Source organism: Bidens hawaiensis, unplaced genomic scaffold (genome assembly GCF_021521415.1).
Source record: "Bidens hawaiensis isolate Kalapana, Puna unplaced genomic scaffold, B.hawaiensis_p1.1 tig00013761_1, whole genome shotgun sequence".
Classification (NCBI taxonomy): domain Eukaryota; kingdom Viridiplantae; phylum Streptophyta; class Magnoliopsida; order Asterales; family Asteraceae; genus Bidens; species Bidens hawaiensis.
In genome coordinates, this window is record NW_027492175.1 from 94,022 (window position 1) to 113,083 (window position 19,062).

The window sequence follows — 19,062 nt, forward strand, 5'->3', positions numbered from 1 at the left end:
CATGCATGAACTATCAATTACTATACCATTAAAATAGAGTTTTCACTGTAATTTATTTAAAAAAGGATACATATTATTTATAATTAAAAACCCAATTTTATAGTAAAAAGAAATAAACAGATCTTGGATCTCATCAAACTCATATTGTTTTTAAATCGGGTTATAACATCTCACTTATTTGTGAAACAATTTAATATTATACCATAAGTATATTATTGATAACCGGAAATGGTGAGGTGATCATGACGATGACCGAAATGGTAGGGTGGCCGGAGATAATGACCGTAAGTGTTAAGATATAAGTTGATTAAAATTTCCATTTTACCTCCTCGGCAAAATAACATTTTTTTAACCCAAAACTAACCAAGTTAGTTTAAAAAGTGACGAGAGAAAACAAGTTTAAAACATAGAGTGACAGTGGTCAACTAATTAGTTGAGATCGGCATCGGTGAATATCAAGGCATCGGTGAATACTTGATAGTTAGAATTATTTAAATCCAATAACCCAATAATATAAATGGATAATACTATATAAATATAAGTAAAACGTGGAGCAAGGAATCAGGGACCTCATCACCTCAACATGCTGCTAAGTTGAATAAATGATTACATCCAAACTGACCATATTGTCCTTACATGGTTGGTAAAACCAAAGTACTGACAAGTGATAACTTTAGTAGTGGACCTAAAGTTGAGCAAGGATCTATCAGGTTCAAACGGACCTAAACATTTCCCTGTTGCACCGACCCGTCTTTGTTCCTATTATCATTAAGGGTTGTTATATTCAAACATCACCCCCATGGTGTGTTAATAACTCTATACGGTTCGTATAAGGGTCACACGAGTCGTACAACTTTCACATGACTAACGTCCGAGTGGCGGCTTTTCTAGTCTATACGGGTCATATAGAGGCTATACGAGCCGTATAGGCTTTAAACACCTGACGCTTCATCACAAAAAGACGAAATGTTGCACCTATACGGCTCGTATAGCCCCTATACAAGTTGTATAGGCGCATATGGTATGGTGTCCAAATAACCTATATGGTGTAGAAATAACCTATGCCTATCACTAACGGCTAGGAAACGTTTAGTTTACGGTGTTCATAAACTCCAAAAAAGTCTACACAACAAAACAGATAGAAACTAAAGTTTTTTTAACGTCACTACAGAATCAACCGTCGCATAACCAAACCAATATCATATAACTCCCATGATACATTCAACCAATGGATCAGGAAATATAATAACGTTTCTATAGATCTACTACACATACTCTTTTAAGTCTAACCGAAATACAGAATCAACTGTCACGTACCCAAACCCAACGCAAGAATAATAAGTGTGAAACAATGACCAACAAAAAATAAGAACCAGTTTTTACCCCCTAATCATCATAATCAGCGTACCCATGATACCGCTTCAATCTCATCCCTCGAGACCTTGTATAACTCAAGCCTTTTTGCGATGTCTTGTCTCTTTGACATTAAAGTCGGGTCTTCGTCTAGTAATTCTGCAAGCTGTTTACCCTGATAAAAAGAAAAAGATTTTGCATAGTTAAGCTTCATAAACAATGATAAAAGTAAAAAAAAAAAACAAAACAAAAAACAATGGTGTGTTATACAGATCGGCCCTTTTGACCCGTTATAACTAGGGGTGTGCGTGCTGCGGTTCGGTGCAGTTTTTAGTTAAAACCGAACCGTAAACCAAAACTTTGGCTTTTGTAGTATTTGAAACCATTCGGTTTTGGTTTTTTCGGTTTCGGTTTTCATTTTGGTTTCGCTTCGGTTCGGTTTTGGTTTTTTCCATTTGACTTGAAAATTTTAGGTCAAAAGAAGTTTTCAAAAAATAATTAATTTATGTATAAATAATTTTGTTAATTGTAGAATAATGGACTATTAAACATTTTACCAAAAATAGTTTAGTTACATGTTTATTAAATTCTTATAAATTACTTAATATACAATATAGAAAAACAAAAATTTAGGAATTCGGTTCGGTTTTTCGGTTTTTATTATATGCAAAACCAAAACCGAACCGTTAGTTCGGTTTTTATAAAAACAACAAACCAAACCGTCAGTTTTTGTTTCGGTTCGGTTTTTACGGCTTGGATTTTTCGGTTTCTTGCACACCCCTAGTTATAACCAACGGGTCGAATGAATAAAACCTCCTAATTTGCTTTCTTAAAAAGATTATTACTGTTCATATAATTACTTTGATTTCCTTTATTTTGCTTCATTCACATGTACTTAGAGCCGAGGGTCTCTCTGGAAGCCACCTCTCTATTCCTTTGGATAGAGGTACGGTGTGCCTACATCCCACCCTCCCCAGACCCTACTTATAGCTTTGCTGTCGGTGGGATTTTACTGAGCATGATTGATTGATTGATTGAAAAAAATTTAAAAAAAAAAGTTAATAAAAAGGCCTAGTCTGCAACAAAAGAAAAACAATATAAAAACCCGGCTTTAAAAACAAAGGCATTAACAAGTGCCCGCTATGATTATAAAAGATCATAAATGTAAAACAATAATTACCTCCTTTTTCCCAATTTGTGTGTAGAAGTAATTGAGTAAATTCTGCTTGGCTTCTTTAACTTGGCAATAAACAACCGCCTTGGGAATCGTGCTCCTGAGTGTATCTGACACCATACCGATATAAGAAGACACATTTGAACCTATCCTCCTGAAATGATTATCTGCATAACGGTCCCCTAGCGGGTCAACTGCATTTGCACGGTCTGCAGCGGGTATTCCACGCTCTGGAGGTGGTGGAGGTGGGTTTTTACGGTCGGCAGATGAGGCCCGCCGATCTCCCGGACCCGGTGGAGGAGCACCACCAGGTCCTAGTTGCCCAACTTCCTGAGGTAGTTTGCGGAAGAAGTCGACAGTTAAGTACGAAGATTCCATTTCCACCAAACGAACAACCGTCTTCTTACCTTCATCACGAAATTTTTCCAGTGATTCACCAGCAGCTGCAGCAAGAGCAGATTGCAAAGTTGGAAACCGCCTCAACTCCTGTTACGACCAAAGAATTAAAAGTTTGTCACCTTCTAAACAAGACTTAAAAAGTTACAATTTACAGTTCATTTAAAGTGAAAACGTTAGCTAAAAAACGAATCAAAAGTTACCCAAAATATTCTTAGAGTTGTCTTGCAAACGAACAGACGTTCAGTGATTGGCGCTCACAGAGTTATGTTCTTTCATTTATATTTAGTTATGTTCATTCAATATGCTATTAATGAATGAACATAAACAAGCACACTCATTTTGCTAGTAAACAAACATAAACTAAAACCCATCGTAAAATTGTCCGTGTTCGATTGTGTGTTCGGTTAAAAGTTACGGGTGAAACAAAGTAGCTTTGTTTGTGTTCGTTCGCTTCGTTTACAGCATAATGCCTCCTAAATCATTTTTATAACAAAAATTAGATTATTGAAATATTTTACATATATTGCAATCATATTTGGCAAAATATTTATTCATTAAAAACATAAATTTTGAACATGTCCATTTTGCCACCTCTTAACAAAAATGCAACTAGTAAAAAACCAAAACAAATAATAACCAACAACAACATCAATAATAACAATAATAAGTAACAAGCGTGTTATGTCTGACCTCAGTTTCTCCAATTGACTTCCTGACAAGTTCTTTCAGGACAAAATGTACCTACAGAATGTTCCATAATAAGTAGTGTAGTTCAACGTTAACATTAAAATATACTAAATTTGAGGTTAAAAAAAAGTTATTTACTGCATCAACGGAAGCTTCAGCAGGTCCTCTGAAATAATTCAATGAGCCCTCAATAAGACGTCGGTAACCTTGTTCAGGAGCAATTAAGTGAGGCTGGTAACCATCTGCCTCTGAAACAATTCTCCTCACATTTTGTAGAGAAAGGTGTCTATCAAATGGAAGTTTCCTCAAAGCAGCAGGAAGCTGGTTGTCAAACACTCCATATATTTTGTCACCTCCAGGCCGCCTGAAATAACAATCACGGTTTTAAATTCAACCAAATGTGAACTTACATATATTATGCATAAAATAACCCATATTGACCAATATTCAAACAAACTTGAAATTAATAACTATGCTTACCCTCCATCTAGATGCTCCTTGAATATTTTGTCAAAAGCACGACAAAGTTCCAAGATGGTGTATAATTGTGCCTGAAAGAAATCAGTTAAAACGAATTTAAAAAAAAGTATATTATGCCACTATAATCTTAATCAACCACGTGTTAGAAAGCTACTGACCCCTGCATCTACAGCAATAGGCCTACCAAGACGATCCAACTCAGCTTCCATCTCCTCAATACCTTTGTTTATCATGGAAGTAATGTTTGGTATTTTTGATTTGATTACTTTTTCCAAATGCTACAAAATAGAAAGGATTATTATCTCTAGTTACAAATATTACAACTTCACTATCTAGTGAAATAGATCATAGACTGAATATCAGTGAAGTATACCTGAGATAGAAGTTTTGCCAAATACTCTGAGCCCATTTTATGGGCCAAATGACCGTAGTCGGGACTTGTAGCAAAGTATTCACGCTCCCTTCGCCTTGCGTACATCATATCAGTATTTTTATTGATATCAGCTTGGGATCTGTTCACGATCCCAACCCAAGGATGTTGTAGACGATAAGCTCTGCCTTCAAGAACCTTATAAAAACAATATCAACATCAGAATCACATGAAGTGAAACAAACTTTTGATTATGCAATAAACTCAAAAGTTAAAAACATAATTCAGATTGATAATAACTCACATCCAAAGCATTAGTTCCTTTGTCCATCAGATCAAGCTTTGTCAGCACACCAAATGTCCGTTCACCTGATCAAGTTAAGAAACACACGAAATGAAAAAAAAAATAAGAAAAAACAGATTTTTCTACCAGTAGTGAATTAAAAAAAAATACCTGAAGGGTCCACTTCCTTGGCAAGTTTAATTGCATCAGACGTGGCGATATCCTGATTAGCAGGAGATATTGCCAGTATGATAGAGTTTGGCTGTAAAAAAACAATGGATTACTTCTTCCATTCCAAAAATAATGCAACTTCTTTTTTGACAAGTTTTTAACTTCTTATGTTAATTTACGCATACGCCTATTAGTAACCACTGAATAAAATTGATAACTCTGATTTGGGTCCATAGTTTACTACACAACCTCCTTAAGGGTCAATTTCAACATTTAAAAAACATCAAATATCAGTCAAAAAATCAATTGAAACAAAAGGACGGTTATTTATTTATTAATCATCATCCATATACTATTAGTAGATTGTTCATATTACTCTATTAGCAAATATCTAGTTACTTGATGTACCAGACAACAAATTTATCCAAACTTCATCGCAATCAAGCACATATAATTAGTTAACTATACATATATATCTCCATGCGACTGACACAGAGCAAAATTAGACTCATTGTACTCGAAGAACCATGCACATAGATGTATAGAAGAAAGAACCAGTAATACTTGTCACATATAAAACATAAACTAGCCATACCTTCTCAACGTAAAGCCGAACCATGTTTTCAATATCTTCGACTATACTTTCAGATTGTCCCTCTGCAAAGAAAGTACACTTTCATATCAGATGAAGCTCAGTGCAACCATATAATCCAATAATTACGACAAATAATAGAGAGAACATACCAACGGCAACTTTCGTCAACCCAGGTAAATCAATTAAAGTCAGGTTGACAACTGGAAGAATAAAGAAAGATCATTGAGACATTAGCATCATTAAATATACAAGCATGTCAAAACCAGTGGTTGGCTCATGATAAGCGCTTAAAAAAGGTTAAAACAAATAATAAATTCTTGTGCAAGTCTACATAATGTATATTTAACAAACGCACCATCTGGTGAGTATATACTGAGATGAATTGGAATCGGAGAGATTTGTTTTGTCTTCCCTGTAATTCTGTCTGTTTCATCTTGAATTTCTTTACGTACCATAGCTGCAAGAAGGTTAAATAAACAATACATCAGCATCTCATACTAACATAAAAAAAACACAGATGACATTAAAGTATAATGCTGTCTTTAAATTGAAGTGATGGTGAGAACATAGCAGGTTTATGACAATGCACAGAACATGTTTAAACAATCATATTTAGAAAACATAAAAATCAGTATCAGTAACATACCAAAATCAGTGAAACGCTTGCGCGGCAAATGACCAAATTCAGCATACTCTTCTTGCCTGCCTTCTGTCTGGTGTAACTGCAACACCAAGGGACGCCTTGTAACAATCCCTAAAACAGATACAAAATACTGATTAAATACACCGATGAACAAAACAAAGCTCAAAATATGACCATTAAAATAATAAAACGTATACAAAATATGAGATAAACAACTAACCAGATCCTCTAGGAAGAAAATCTCTCCCCACAATGCTCTCCAACACCGAAGATTTTCCAGAACTCTAGTATCAGGTCAATTGCAAATTAATAGACAAGTAAACACAAAACAGTTAGATAATATAAAACTACATAAATGAGCTACACTGGGTTATAAAAACAAGTAAACAACTTAAACTCAAACAAAAGTTTCATATCCACTTCTCCTAAATAAATCACGTTCAGTTATGCTTTCTTCGCTAATACTGCTAATTTACATAGTGTCTCAAGTGGCACGCAGTATAACATGTATCTTCGTCTGTTGTAAATACGCCTCTAAACGAACACAAATAAGGGCATGTTTGTGTCCGTTAACTTTAACCAAACACGAAGACAAGCATACGATCGAACAAACTGTATAGCTCATGTTCATTCATTAATAAAAAAGGCATATTCATGTGTATGTCCGTTCGTTTAAAACCTGAACGTAAACAACGTAATCGAACAAACATAAACAAACACAAACGAACATAATGACCAAACATAAACGAACAGACACGACCATAACGTAGCATTAATGAACACAAAAAAAACAAGCCTAATCCACTATGATCCCCTTTTATGCTTATATTTATTTAAATATATAACTTTTAATAAAAAACTAAACAAATATAAACGGACTTTCACGAACATAAATAAGCAACCATAAACGGATGTCCACGAACAAAACGTGTGTACATGTTTGTTAGCAAACAATTTTGTTCATCCACCTAACAGTTCATACGCGTCCGGTTCGTTTACAGAGCTAGCTGTCAAATTACTAGCCTCAACAAAAATATCTACACAACCAACAGTCAAACCTAACTTAAAATCAAATAAACAGATCGAACAATTTCAATCAATATTTTCACACACGTAAACAAAAGCACAATTAAAACAGTTTCAACAGCTAAAACAAAATAATAATAATAACTATAAATTCAACGAGATCGGAGCGAATAATAATATACCTGACCGCCGACAACAGCAACAGACGGAAGAGCATCCCAAAGCGAAGCGAAGCTAGAGTCACCGCCGCCGTAGTCACCGAGAGCAGTACAAGCTCGTTGTATACGGTTAACCATACCGATCAAGCTCTGCATAGTCGCCATAATAATAATAATCGGAAACCCTAGGTGAGAGAGATGAGGAGATCTATAGGATTGTAATTAAATTGAAAATAAATATAGATGAAATCTAGAGAGAGAGATGTTGAAGGAGAATTTATAATATTAGAGTTTTGGGGGTCGGTGGTGCAGTTGATTGGTATTCATTCCATGTAGTCAATTTTGTACCTAGACAATTACAAATGGGTGTAACGTGCTCCATCCAATTAACTTCTTTCATCACAGTTTCTTTCTTTCTTTTTGTTTGTTTGTTTAACTTCTCCCTAATCTGTTTTTTTAGTGATTCATTGAAGCTCAGGTTTAATTAACTTTTAAGTGTGTGCGCCCAAACACTCCCGGTAACAAATTCGCTCTTAATAACAATGTTTTCAACAGGTACGCTTAATTAGGTTTGTTGCAATCTGATATATAGCTTAATAGCTGACAAACTGTTAGTGCATTCATGCTTCGTTCATTGCCTTTGGTCTCCTTTTACTTTGCAAAACGTTTCAAGTATTGCGTCTTTTAAGAAAGAAATATTTACCATCTGTATCATAAGAGGCCTTTTTATAAACCTAAGTGTACAGTCTCAAAATATCAAAAGAAGTTGCTGCATATATGACACAAATAATTAATTCACATTTTCTCTACCTTCTTTTGTAAGTTGTTTAATAACTAGCTGGCCTAATTTTTTAAACGAAAATCAATTTTACTAGCTTATATAAGTAAATTAAAAAGCGCATCATCATACGACGATTGTAAAGCATCATCACTGTATATGTAAAATGCATGTCACTATTACATCTCTTTTAGTTACTTGGCAATAGGCTCCAAAGATTTGCACTAGAGGTTAGATAGATCCATAAGGCTCCAAAGGTTTGCACTAGAGGTTAGATAGACCCATACACATTAATATTTTTTTATTAAATTAATAATATTAATGTGTAGTGACACTTGACGTGGAGGCGATAATTTACACAGGTATCGGAACTTGGGGTCATGCGTACATGAACGCTACGGATTTGGATCTTGCAGAGGTTGGTATTACGAAAGCACTCGAGGTCAGATCGACTTTTTTTGACCTTTTTTTAATAAAGTTATTAGTATTAACGTGTACTGACAAGTGACAGAAACGCTAATTTGCACAGGTATTAGAACTCAATAGCACAAACCTAAAGGCTTTGTAATAAAGGGCTCAACTGTAGACATATACTGGAACAAGAAAACTGGCCTGCTTTAAAGTGTCCAACCTCACATTAGAGCGGTTCTGTATAACTATCAATGTTGAAATTGTCTTATGTAATTACATTCTTCTGTAAACTGTTCGTTTGACTTTCAAATTCAATTTTCATATGTGATTGGATCTTTTGTAAACTGATATGGTTATTTTGAGTTACCTGTTCGCAATGCATGTCTCCTCACAAGTCGGGTAATAGGTCGGTCAGTTTACTTTGTCGTCTCACAAATCCGCCGCAGCATGTGGGTTAATAACACAACGCACGTCTCTTTTTTCACGGTGTGATGCACCCCCGCAACGCGGGGGGGTCAAAAATCTAGTTCGAATACAAAAGGTATGTATGACTGGAAATGGAATTGGGTGTGTGTGTTTGCTAACATGCGCTTTGGGGTTTTGAAATGTTTACTCGTTTTTTGTTTTTTATTTGGGTTGGCCTACCGACTCCAGATGGTTGGAATATTTTTTTAATTTGAATTTGCATAGGCTTGAGTCGGGTGGGTCCAGCTTTTATATAACTTTAACTAAGAGTGTGCGCGGTTTGCTTTGGTTCGGTTCGGTTCGGTTTTTAGCAATAACTGAATTGATCGGTTATCGGTTCGATTCGGTTAATAACTGATATCAAATATGGGCTAAAATTTTGTTTAAAAAGACATGAAATGAATGCTTAAATACATGAAATGAACATATAATTGCTTGAAATGAACGTATAAATATATGAAATTGAGATATTAGTACATGGAATGGAGATATAAATACATGAAAATAATAGTATTAAACTATTAATACGTATGATACATGAAATAGAGGGGAAAAAAGATGGAAAATTTTAAAAAATGAAGAGTTCGGTGCGGTTCGATTAGTTTCGGTTATATCAGTTCAGTTTCAGTTAATGATTCGGTTATTACTCACCCCTATCTGAAACACCATTTTTGTTATATACCTTCCAACAAAAAAAAGCTCCGGAATACACCTCTTTAGTTCTTTACATCCATTTTCTTTCATTTCTTCCTTTAAGTGAAACTCACGTTTGGTGACATATGGCATGTTGTGATTGGGTAATCCATTGAGTCAATATTGGTGGCATCTCGGTTATTGGTTCTCATGTGAAATATCTGTTATAACATCGGTCCGATATTATCAACGATATTGATTGATTTTATCGTTATCATTTTTTTAAGTCTTAATTGCCAATTTTTAGTGTTCAATGTAAGTGTTTAAGTCTTAATTAGTTTCTAATTGTTAGTGTTTTGCAAGTTGCAAAATGATAATTTGTTTATAGTATGAGAGTGTACTGAATTATTAGTGATAAAAGTGTTGCATATATAAATTTTGCATGGTATTAAGATTACCGATATATCAAATATCGGTTCTCGACTGATATCCGATATTTTTCCGCATTAACTGCTTAATGGGTAATCAAACATTCAAACGCGTCGCTTGAAGACGATTAAAGTGGTACAAATATAGAATTAGTCGTTATTGTATTGTTATGCATAAACTATAAACCTTCCATTTAGGCAAGGGCATTTGTGATGTCATTTACATGTATAGACTTGCTCGTTAAGTACGATGAGTTTTACATTGACCGCGAGATTAAAGGCATATTATTGGTTGCGTGCATGGAGAACATTGTCCATCAAATATGATTGGACTACAAGATACAATCATCTAGTGATATTGGGATTATTCGTCGTCAGATAATACGTTGTTTCTATAAACTTTATGAAGCTTGTAAATAATTGTTAGATCTATCCCTCACATGTATGTGACTCGCCTTTTCTAACTCTCTTTAAAGTTATAAAGATTATTTGTATTAAACGAGTTAGAAATGGTACCAAAATTTAAGTATTTTCGTGTCATTTCCGGTAATGTTAGGAATTGTCATCTCTAGACCAAATTCACAAGACTAAAAGCATACAAATAAAATACCCGATCCTTGAAGATTAAAAAAAACAAGGGTACGACTATAAACACACGTGCCAAGTATGAGTGTACGCTACTGTATTAAACAAGTAGAGACTTTTAAAATCCAAATAATTACAACTAACAAAGATATAAGAAATAATTTATTCAAAGTAGAAGTCATTGTTGACCACTATATCATGTCAAACACAAATTGAACCTTGTAAAAGGCAATAAATTTCATTTAGATAGGAGTGTTACATTAAACATACTAGCATCCATCTTAAAATACAATCAAATGAGCATCTTCACTCTATAGCACCTAGATGATTGTGTTTGAATGATCTTCTATCGCTGCATTAAAAACAAGACTGATCTCAGGAATTATGAGAATTTTAAAATATAGATGTAATGTAATATAATATGTGACACTAGATCACGTGGGTCCGATTCGGGTTATATTCTTCTCAATGCACTTTATAGTTGATAAATAGCACATAATGAAAGGTAAAGTACATAACATATGTGCCCTTGTTAACATGTTAAAAAAATATTAATTGCAGACACAAAGTATTTCAGGTCAACTCAACCTCACATGACCCGTTACCAAACCCATTTGTCATGATTAGTTTCATATACACAAAAAATGTAAATTACTAGTAAATCATACAGAGGGAAGTATGACTATCGCTGCGAAGAAACATCATGGGGCTGGTTTGCTTTTGTGAAGATCACCATAACCAACCGGGCTGTTTTCTATGCATCCTGCAACCGGTTTCAAACTAATGATACAAAATTCACCGGCTTTTATTTCCAGTTTGTTTTCTATTGTGTTGTGGATTAATGTAGTGTTTAAATGTTTAATCATTTTTGTAGATCAATGTTGGGTAATCAGGCTGCCACATATTGTTCTCCACATGCAAAAGAATTTCCTCCTGAAATATTAAATCACATCATATAGTCAATATTAAAATGTGCATTGGCAAATATAAAATATATACAAGGGTGTGCATGGTGCGGTTCGGTGCGGTTTTCAACTAAAACCAAACCGAAAACCAAACTTTCGGTTTTATGATTTTTTAAAACCGTTCGGTTTCGGTTTTTGGTTTTTGGGTTCGGTTCGGTTTAGGGTGCGGTTTTTTCGGTTTTGCTAATCAAGCCAAAACTTTTTGGCACAAAAAAAAACTTGACCCAAGATATTAATATTGGACATGACACTTTTTTTCTTTAAACTAATAATTAATAGAATATTAAATATTTTGACCTTAAATATTAAAAACTAATAAAACATACATTTACAATCAAAATTCAAAATCAAAACTAAACGTTTTATTAGTTATTAATTAACAATATGAGAAACTAAACATATTTGTTATTAACTATTAACTATATGTTAAAAGTAGTAAAATAGTCATTGACAGATTTTGTTTTAATGGTTACGGTTAAGATATTATGGGTATTTCAATTTTTGTTATTTCGGTTCGGTTTTTTGGTTCTTTACAAAATACAAAACCGAACCAAAACCAATAGTTCGGTTTTTACTAAAGTTCAAAATCGAACTATTAGTTTCTAGTCGGTTTGGTTTTTTCGTTTCATTTTTTTGTTTTTTCTGGTTTCGGTTCGGTCTTTTCGGTTATGTGCACACCCCTAAATATATATTTATAAACTTAATAATAATAACATTTTTTAAACATAGATTCCAATGCACCATGCATACTTATTTTAAAAACAGTCAAAAAGATTGCAGGCCATCAGAAATTAGATCATTATTATAATAATATTGAAATGAACACACACAAAAATTTAAGGTACCTTATTCAACCTCTTGAGATCGCGATAGCTCATGTCACGATATCCTTCTGCTAGGCGCTCATCTACTGCTTCTTTAATCACAGCAGCAGCTACAGCTTTTGTTATATCGCGTATTGTGTAAGCGCAAATGTGACATATTGTATATCATAACTGTCTTTAATATAAACTAAGGTCAAGTTGGTTTATTGTTTATACCTTGATATTGGAGGGTATATAATTCCCTTGTGAACCTCATCTTCAGTCATATATTCAGCTAGGCTATATGTTTGACAACAATGTTATTTAGCATTCTTGGAGTGTGAAATGCCATAATAATTTATGAAAGTTAAAAAAAATGTCATTCACAATAAACCGACAATTTAACCAGTTTGACTAGGGGTGGCAAATGTGACCCATTGGGTTGAATAAGTTGTATTAAAATGTATATAATGGGTCAAACTAATCAAACTAAAAAAAGAAACTGATTGAAATGGGTCAAAACGGGTTGACATTTCTTGAAGGTTTTTTTTTTTTTTTTTTTAATGGAACGAAAAAACGAAAGAAATTTTTTAGTACTTTTACTTATTTAGTTTTTGATTTATATTTCGAGTTATGATTTTTTAATTATTTTTTTTGAATTTTTTAGTGAGGGGTTTTTGAAATGGGTCAAAATGGGTTGAGATTTCAAAAACCCCTCATTAAAAAATTCTAAAAAAATAATTAAAAAATTATAACTTGAAATATAAATCAAAAACTAAAAAAGTAAAAATATTAAAAAGTTTTCTACGTTTTTCTCATTTCATTAAAAAAAACTTGAGAAATGTCAACCCGTTTGTTTCAATTATTTTCTTTTTTTAATTTGGCTCATTCAGAACCATTATATACATTTTAATACAACCCATTCAACACATAGGTCACATTTGCCACCCTAAGTTTGACCGTCCATAATTACCAAATTAGCAAGTCAAAACAAAGTATAATCACTAATCTATATCTATACTATATAATAAACAAAACTTTCTTAATGGCACATGTCATCACTATAATAATTCTTACAAAATTTCCCCTCCTCTCTCTCATATTAAATACATTTATCTTTATTATTAATAATTTTGTATTTTAAATTTTCATTCCTCTCTCTCATATTAATACATTTTTTTCTTTTTTAATTATTCAAACTCTTAAAAGACAAATTAACTATTGAAGTATTCTCGATGTTTATGTTAATTCAAACGACTGGTTTTTTAACCGTTTAAAGAATCAAACATGGTTCAAGTCAAAACAATTTATTATTAGAATGGGTTTCGATCCACGGGTAGGTTTAAAAAAATAGTCATTTTAATTTGTTATTTAATCAACCCATCATTTATGTTAAGTTCATCATCTTAAAAATCCACAAAAATATTAACACTACTATACTACATGTTTTGGTTTTTCATGCGGTAAAGACAACTTCTTACATTTGGAATACAATTGTTAAACGTTAGCACACTGTTAATCAGACAATGAATTGACTTTGTATATCCTTATATTTTTCATATGGTATCTATCAGACATAAAATGATACGTTACAAGAAAGTATTAGTTTCTTGACTTTTTAAATGACCTCAAAATATAAGGTTGTTAAGTCATATGTTAGTTCTAAAAGCTGATGTTGAATTGATGCTGATTAAAATATTAACTAGAAAATTGGTCTATGCAATTAAATTAAGCTACATGTGAAAATACAATATGATAACCGTGCTACAGAAGCCGAAATCATATCTGGAAATAATATTGAAATTCACAATTTTATTTATTTTTTAAATCCTACACCTTTAGATAAAAGTACTAATTTTAAATAATGAAATTTTCACTTAATTTTTGTTTGGAATGTGTAACATCCCGAAATTTCAAGATAATATTAATTATATTACTTAATAATAGAGGGAAAGTTTACTCGGGTTATCAGGAAATAAATAAAAGAATAGGAGTTGGTATGGGCCGGGCTAGTGTCGGGTAATGGACGTTGGTTATGGATTTGGATTAATTGAGATGGGTTAAATGAGAATGGGATTTCAGGGATATAAATACCCCCAAAATCCCAAAATATCTTCATTTTCACCAAACTCCCTAACACACACACCACACACATACCGCCGCCGGACCGAAGGAAGATCCGGCAGACCCGAGTGAGAGAGAGAGCGATTAGTGGTGATAAGCAAGTAAACGAGATCCAAACAAGCCCAAAAAGGTATGATTCTTGATCTTTGAGGTTTAAAGATCCAAGCTTTTTAGTGTATAAGCGACCAAAAATGGTCGGGAAGCGTAGTGGGTGATATTGAACCATAGCAAGGGTGTTAAAATCGCTCAAAATGCTGAAAAGAAACCGAACAGCGGCTGTCTGGGTAACTTCGCCTGCATCTGGGCAACTTCGCCTTCAACGCGATGAACTTCGCCTGCAAGCTAAGTTCGCCTGATGAACTTCGCCTGCAAGCTAAGTTCGCCTAATGGCAACTTCGCTGTAAAGTTAAGTTCGCCTAACTGGTAACTTCGCCTGAGGCCAAGTTCGCCTGATGACAACTTCGCCTGAAGCCAAGTTCGCCTGATGGCAACTTCGTTGTAAAGCTAAGTTCGCCTAGCTGGTAACTTCGCCTACAGCTAAGTTCGCCTAAGGTTAACTTCGCCTAGAGCTAAGTTTGATTAGAAAATAAATTAAAAAGCGATAAGTTAAGTAAGCTAATCCTAGGCCACCAGATTAGATCAGAAGAGTATTGATACGTGTAACTTGTACAGTCAGCCGAGCTCAGTTAGAGAAGGGATTTACAGCTATCAGAAAAAGAAGCAGAATTCAGGTGAGTTTCTAGCCCCATTCCTTGTTATGTTTTCGGGGTTGTGTGCATACTCGATGTGTTGTTAATACATTTATCCTAAGTGATAAGTGTATGTCATATGTGATATGTGTGATAGATATGAATGATTGTTTGTCGGTACGCGAACGATCTTCGGATATTGCGCGTACTGTCAGGTTAAAAATAAAGGTACAAATATTATATATCGAAGATGTATGAATATTTCAAATGAATACTTGTCGGGGCGTGAATGATCTTCGGATATTGCACGTAACGTCAAGGAGTATGGTTGTTAAATGAATGAGGTAAGGAATGCCTAGAGTGTTCTTATGTTGTAATGTAAGTATGTGTATATAGGTACACGAATGGCATGTGAGTTCTACGTTCGACATAGTAAGTTAGGATGGCAAATCCCTCTAGCTTCTGTCGGATATAGACTCGGCTGGTGATGGCGTAGTTAAGGACTGCGAGCCTTATACGTGAAGTAGATGATATATGTAAACGTAGATAAGGACTGCGAACCTTATACGTAATGTAGATAGGCGTCAGCATAGGAAAGGACTGTGAACCTTATACGTGCTGTATTTGTAGCATAGGGGAGGACTGCGAACCTCGTACGTGCTATGAATTAGGTTGCAACATAGGGAAGGACTGCGAACCTTGTACGTGTTGTGGATGTATTTCAGCATAGGAAAGGACTGTGAACCTTATACGTGCTGTATTTGTAGCATAGGGGAGGACTGCGAACCTCGTACGTGCTATGAATTAGGTTGCAACATAGGGAAAGACTGCGAACCTTGTACTTGTTGTGGATGTATTTCAGCATAGGAAAGGACTGTGAACCTTATACGTGCTGATTTTGTAGCATAGGGGAGGACTGCGAACCTCGTACGTGCTATGAATTAGGTTGCAACATAGGGAAAGACTGTGAATCTTGTACGTGTTGTGGATGTACTATGGTATAGGGAAGGACCGCGATCCTTGTACGTACCATAAATGGTGAACATAGGTAAGGACTGCGAACCTTGTACGTGTTCACGACCTTGAGTACAGGTATAGACGGTGAACTATGAACGTACTCTCGGTAGACTGAGGTTAGTGATTGTAGATATGTATGTATGTATGGTAGCAAGTATGTATGTAGAACAGAAGGATAACTAGTGAAGTATGGATATGTATCTACAGATATGTATGTATGTGTATGTATTGTATGGCGTTCGATTAACTAGAACTCACTCAGCGTAGCTGACTTTTAGTATGCACGCAGGTGAGCTGATTATAGAGTTAGCATGAGGATGACACACGGCATGGATTGAACGGCTGGCATCTGAAGAAAGAAGTAAAGATGTTTTAAATATAAAGTTTTGTGTTATGGTATCAAAGAAAGGATTTAATGTTTTGTAACAAATGATTAATGTTTTATATTCCGCAAAAAGTTTTAATAAACTCTGATTTGAAGAACTGTGTTTATGAGTAAATCCGACGCTAAAGTAGGGTCACCGGGTTCGGGGCCTTATAAGTTGGTATCAGAGCATGAGTTCGAGAGATTTAAGCATCCTACATGCTTAGACTCGAACAGAGAATGGGATTTAAGTAAGAAAGGAAAGAAGATGCCAGTTCAAGAATGCCATGTGTCGCTCAAGCAAAAATCAGTAAAGGTAAGGTATATGATTAAATGATATATGTTAGTGAGAAAGAAAAGATACGTGAACGATAAGGATAGAAGTAATTGATTGTTTGATTTGACTAACTGCTTAAGTAGAACCAGCACAAATAGACTCATAAAGGGAAGCGAATAGGACACGGAAAGCAACGTGATCAGCTAGTCACAGCTGGCCACTGTTATTACCTGTTAGCCTTGCTATCCGTGTACTAAATAGTTCCTTGAGTGATGATGTTTGTGTTGTCCCTTTAAGAATACTGATGGCTGGAGCTGGAGAAGTTGTGGGAACTGGGGGTCGCACTGGACGTCGTGGCAGGCCTCGTCTTGTCCGGCAACCCTCGGTAGAAGAAGTCTCCCACACCGAAGATGAAGGGAGCGCCGCTGGAAGAGACCAGAACAACAACGAAGAAGTTCAACTTAGCCCTGCGGTTCAAGCAGCCATTGTTCAAGCTGTAGTTGCTGCTGTGAAGAACCTGAATCCCGAAGGGTCTGCTGGAAGCCGTGAACGAACCGTTGAAAGGGCAGGTGGTAACCCAACCCCAGAACCAGAGGAAGCCAATGAGGTGGATCCACGCAAAAAGAAGGCAAGGCAAGAGGGGTTCACTGCTTGTGAAAAATGTGGGAAGAGACACCCCGGAGAGTGCAGAAAGGGATTAGGTGTTTGCTACAAGTGTGGAAGAGCAGGACATTCCTCTTGGGAATGTAATGATTTCCATAGGTGTCACAACTGTGGAGGACGTGGGCACCTAGCAAGGGATTGTAAGAAGCCAAAGGGAGGACATGAAGGAGAGAAGAGTGCTTGAGGTTTAACAGATTCCTCCGTATGCTTAGAGAAGCCATTCAAGAAGGCTAGATGCTAGCCATAAGTATTAAATCTATGTGTAACTTATTGATGACTCGATGCGTGTTGTTTTATGTTGAAATTTAGACAGGTGTTTATTAATTATGGTACAAATTGTCTGAATGCATGTTAGTCATGATAAATTGACGTGTTGTGATAGAGTGTCGACTTAGGCTTTAGCATTAATATGATTGAGGACAAAGCCTCTTGAAGATCGAAACGAGACTTGGTACATTGAGGGCCTCATGGACAAGCTACCTTAAATAGCTAATACACATGACCACCATTCGATGACTGCAAAGTCGGAAGTAAGAAGGGTAACACAGAAAACGAAGGTGATTCAATAAAGCGTGTAAATATAAGAAGTTTTCCTTTTATAGGGAATAAGTTAGGTTTCGGTGACGAAACCTCTTTAAGGAGGGAAGACTTGTAACATCCCGAAATTTCAAGATAATATTAATTATATTACTTAATAATAGAGGGAAAGTTTACTCGGGTTATCAGGAAATAAATAAAAGAATAGGAGTTGGTATGGGCCGGGCTAGTGTCGGGTAATGGACGTTGGTTATGGATTTGGATTAATTGAGATGGGTTAAATGAGAATGGGATTTCAGGGATATAAATACCCCCAAAATCCCAAAATATCTTCATTTTCACCAAACTCCCTAACACACACACCACACACATACCGCCGCCGAACCGAAGGCAGATCCGGCAGACCCGAGTGAGAGAGAGAGCGATTAGTGGTGATAAGCAAGTAAACGAGATCCAAACAAGCCCAAAAAGGTATGATTCTTGATCTTTGAGGTTTAAAGATCCAAGCTTTTTAGTGTATAAGCGACCAAAAATGGTCGGGAAGCGTAGTGGGTGATATTGAACCATAGCAAGGGTGTTAAAATCGCTCAAAATGCTGAAAAGAAACCGAACAGCGGCTGTCTGGGTAACTTCGCCTGCATCTGGGCAACTTCGCCTTCAACGCGATGAACTTCGCCTGCAAGCTAAGTTCGCCTGATGAACTTCGCCTGCAAGCTAAGTTCGCCTAATGGCAACTTCGCTGTAAAGTTAAGTTCGCCTAACTGGTAACTTCGCCTGAGGCCAAGTTCGCCTGATGACAACTTCGCCTGAAGCCAAGTTCGCCTGATGGCAACTTCGTTGTAAAGCTAAGTTCGCCTAGCTGGTAACTTCGCCTACAGCTAAGTTCGCCTAAGGTTAACTTCGCATAGAGCTAAGTTTGATTAGAAAATAAATTAAATAGCGATAAGTTAAGTAAGCTAATACTAGGCCACCAGATTAGATCAG

General features: G+C 35.4%; 2 protein-coding genes and 1 pseudogene across 2 annotated transcripts in view; 1 reads left to right on the plus strand and 2 right to left on the minus strand.

Annotated features, from left to right (window-relative positions):
• The window catches only part of LOC143544857 (uric acid degradation bifunctional protein TTL-like), a 256,115-nt gene that overhangs the window by 72,725 nt on the left and 164,328 nt on the right, over positions 1-19,062 (plus strand). The window lies entirely within an intron of this gene.
• Positions 1,161-7,595, minus strand: LOC143544852 (phragmoplastin DRP1E-like). The gene is made up of 15 exons (XM_077036839.1): positions 7,364-7,595; positions 6,376-6,439; positions 6,159-6,266; positions 5,868-5,969; positions 5,662-5,712; positions 5,513-5,574; positions 4,918-5,008; positions 4,768-4,832; positions 4,467-4,661; positions 4,252-4,371; positions 4,094-4,164; positions 3,752-3,977; positions 3,617-3,667; positions 2,534-3,013; positions 1,161-1,528 (listed from the first exon to the last, which is right to left on the minus strand). Exons 1-15 carry the CDS (start codon positions 7,502-7,504, stop codon positions 1,400-1,402), a joined length of 1,956 nt encoding a protein of 651 aa, XP_076892954.1. The 5' UTR covers positions 7,505-7,595; the 3' UTR covers positions 1,161-1,399.
• The window catches only part of LOC143544825 (NAD-dependent malic enzyme, mitochondrial-like), a 30,300-nt pseudogene continuing 22,735 nt past the window's right edge, over positions 11,498-19,062 (minus strand).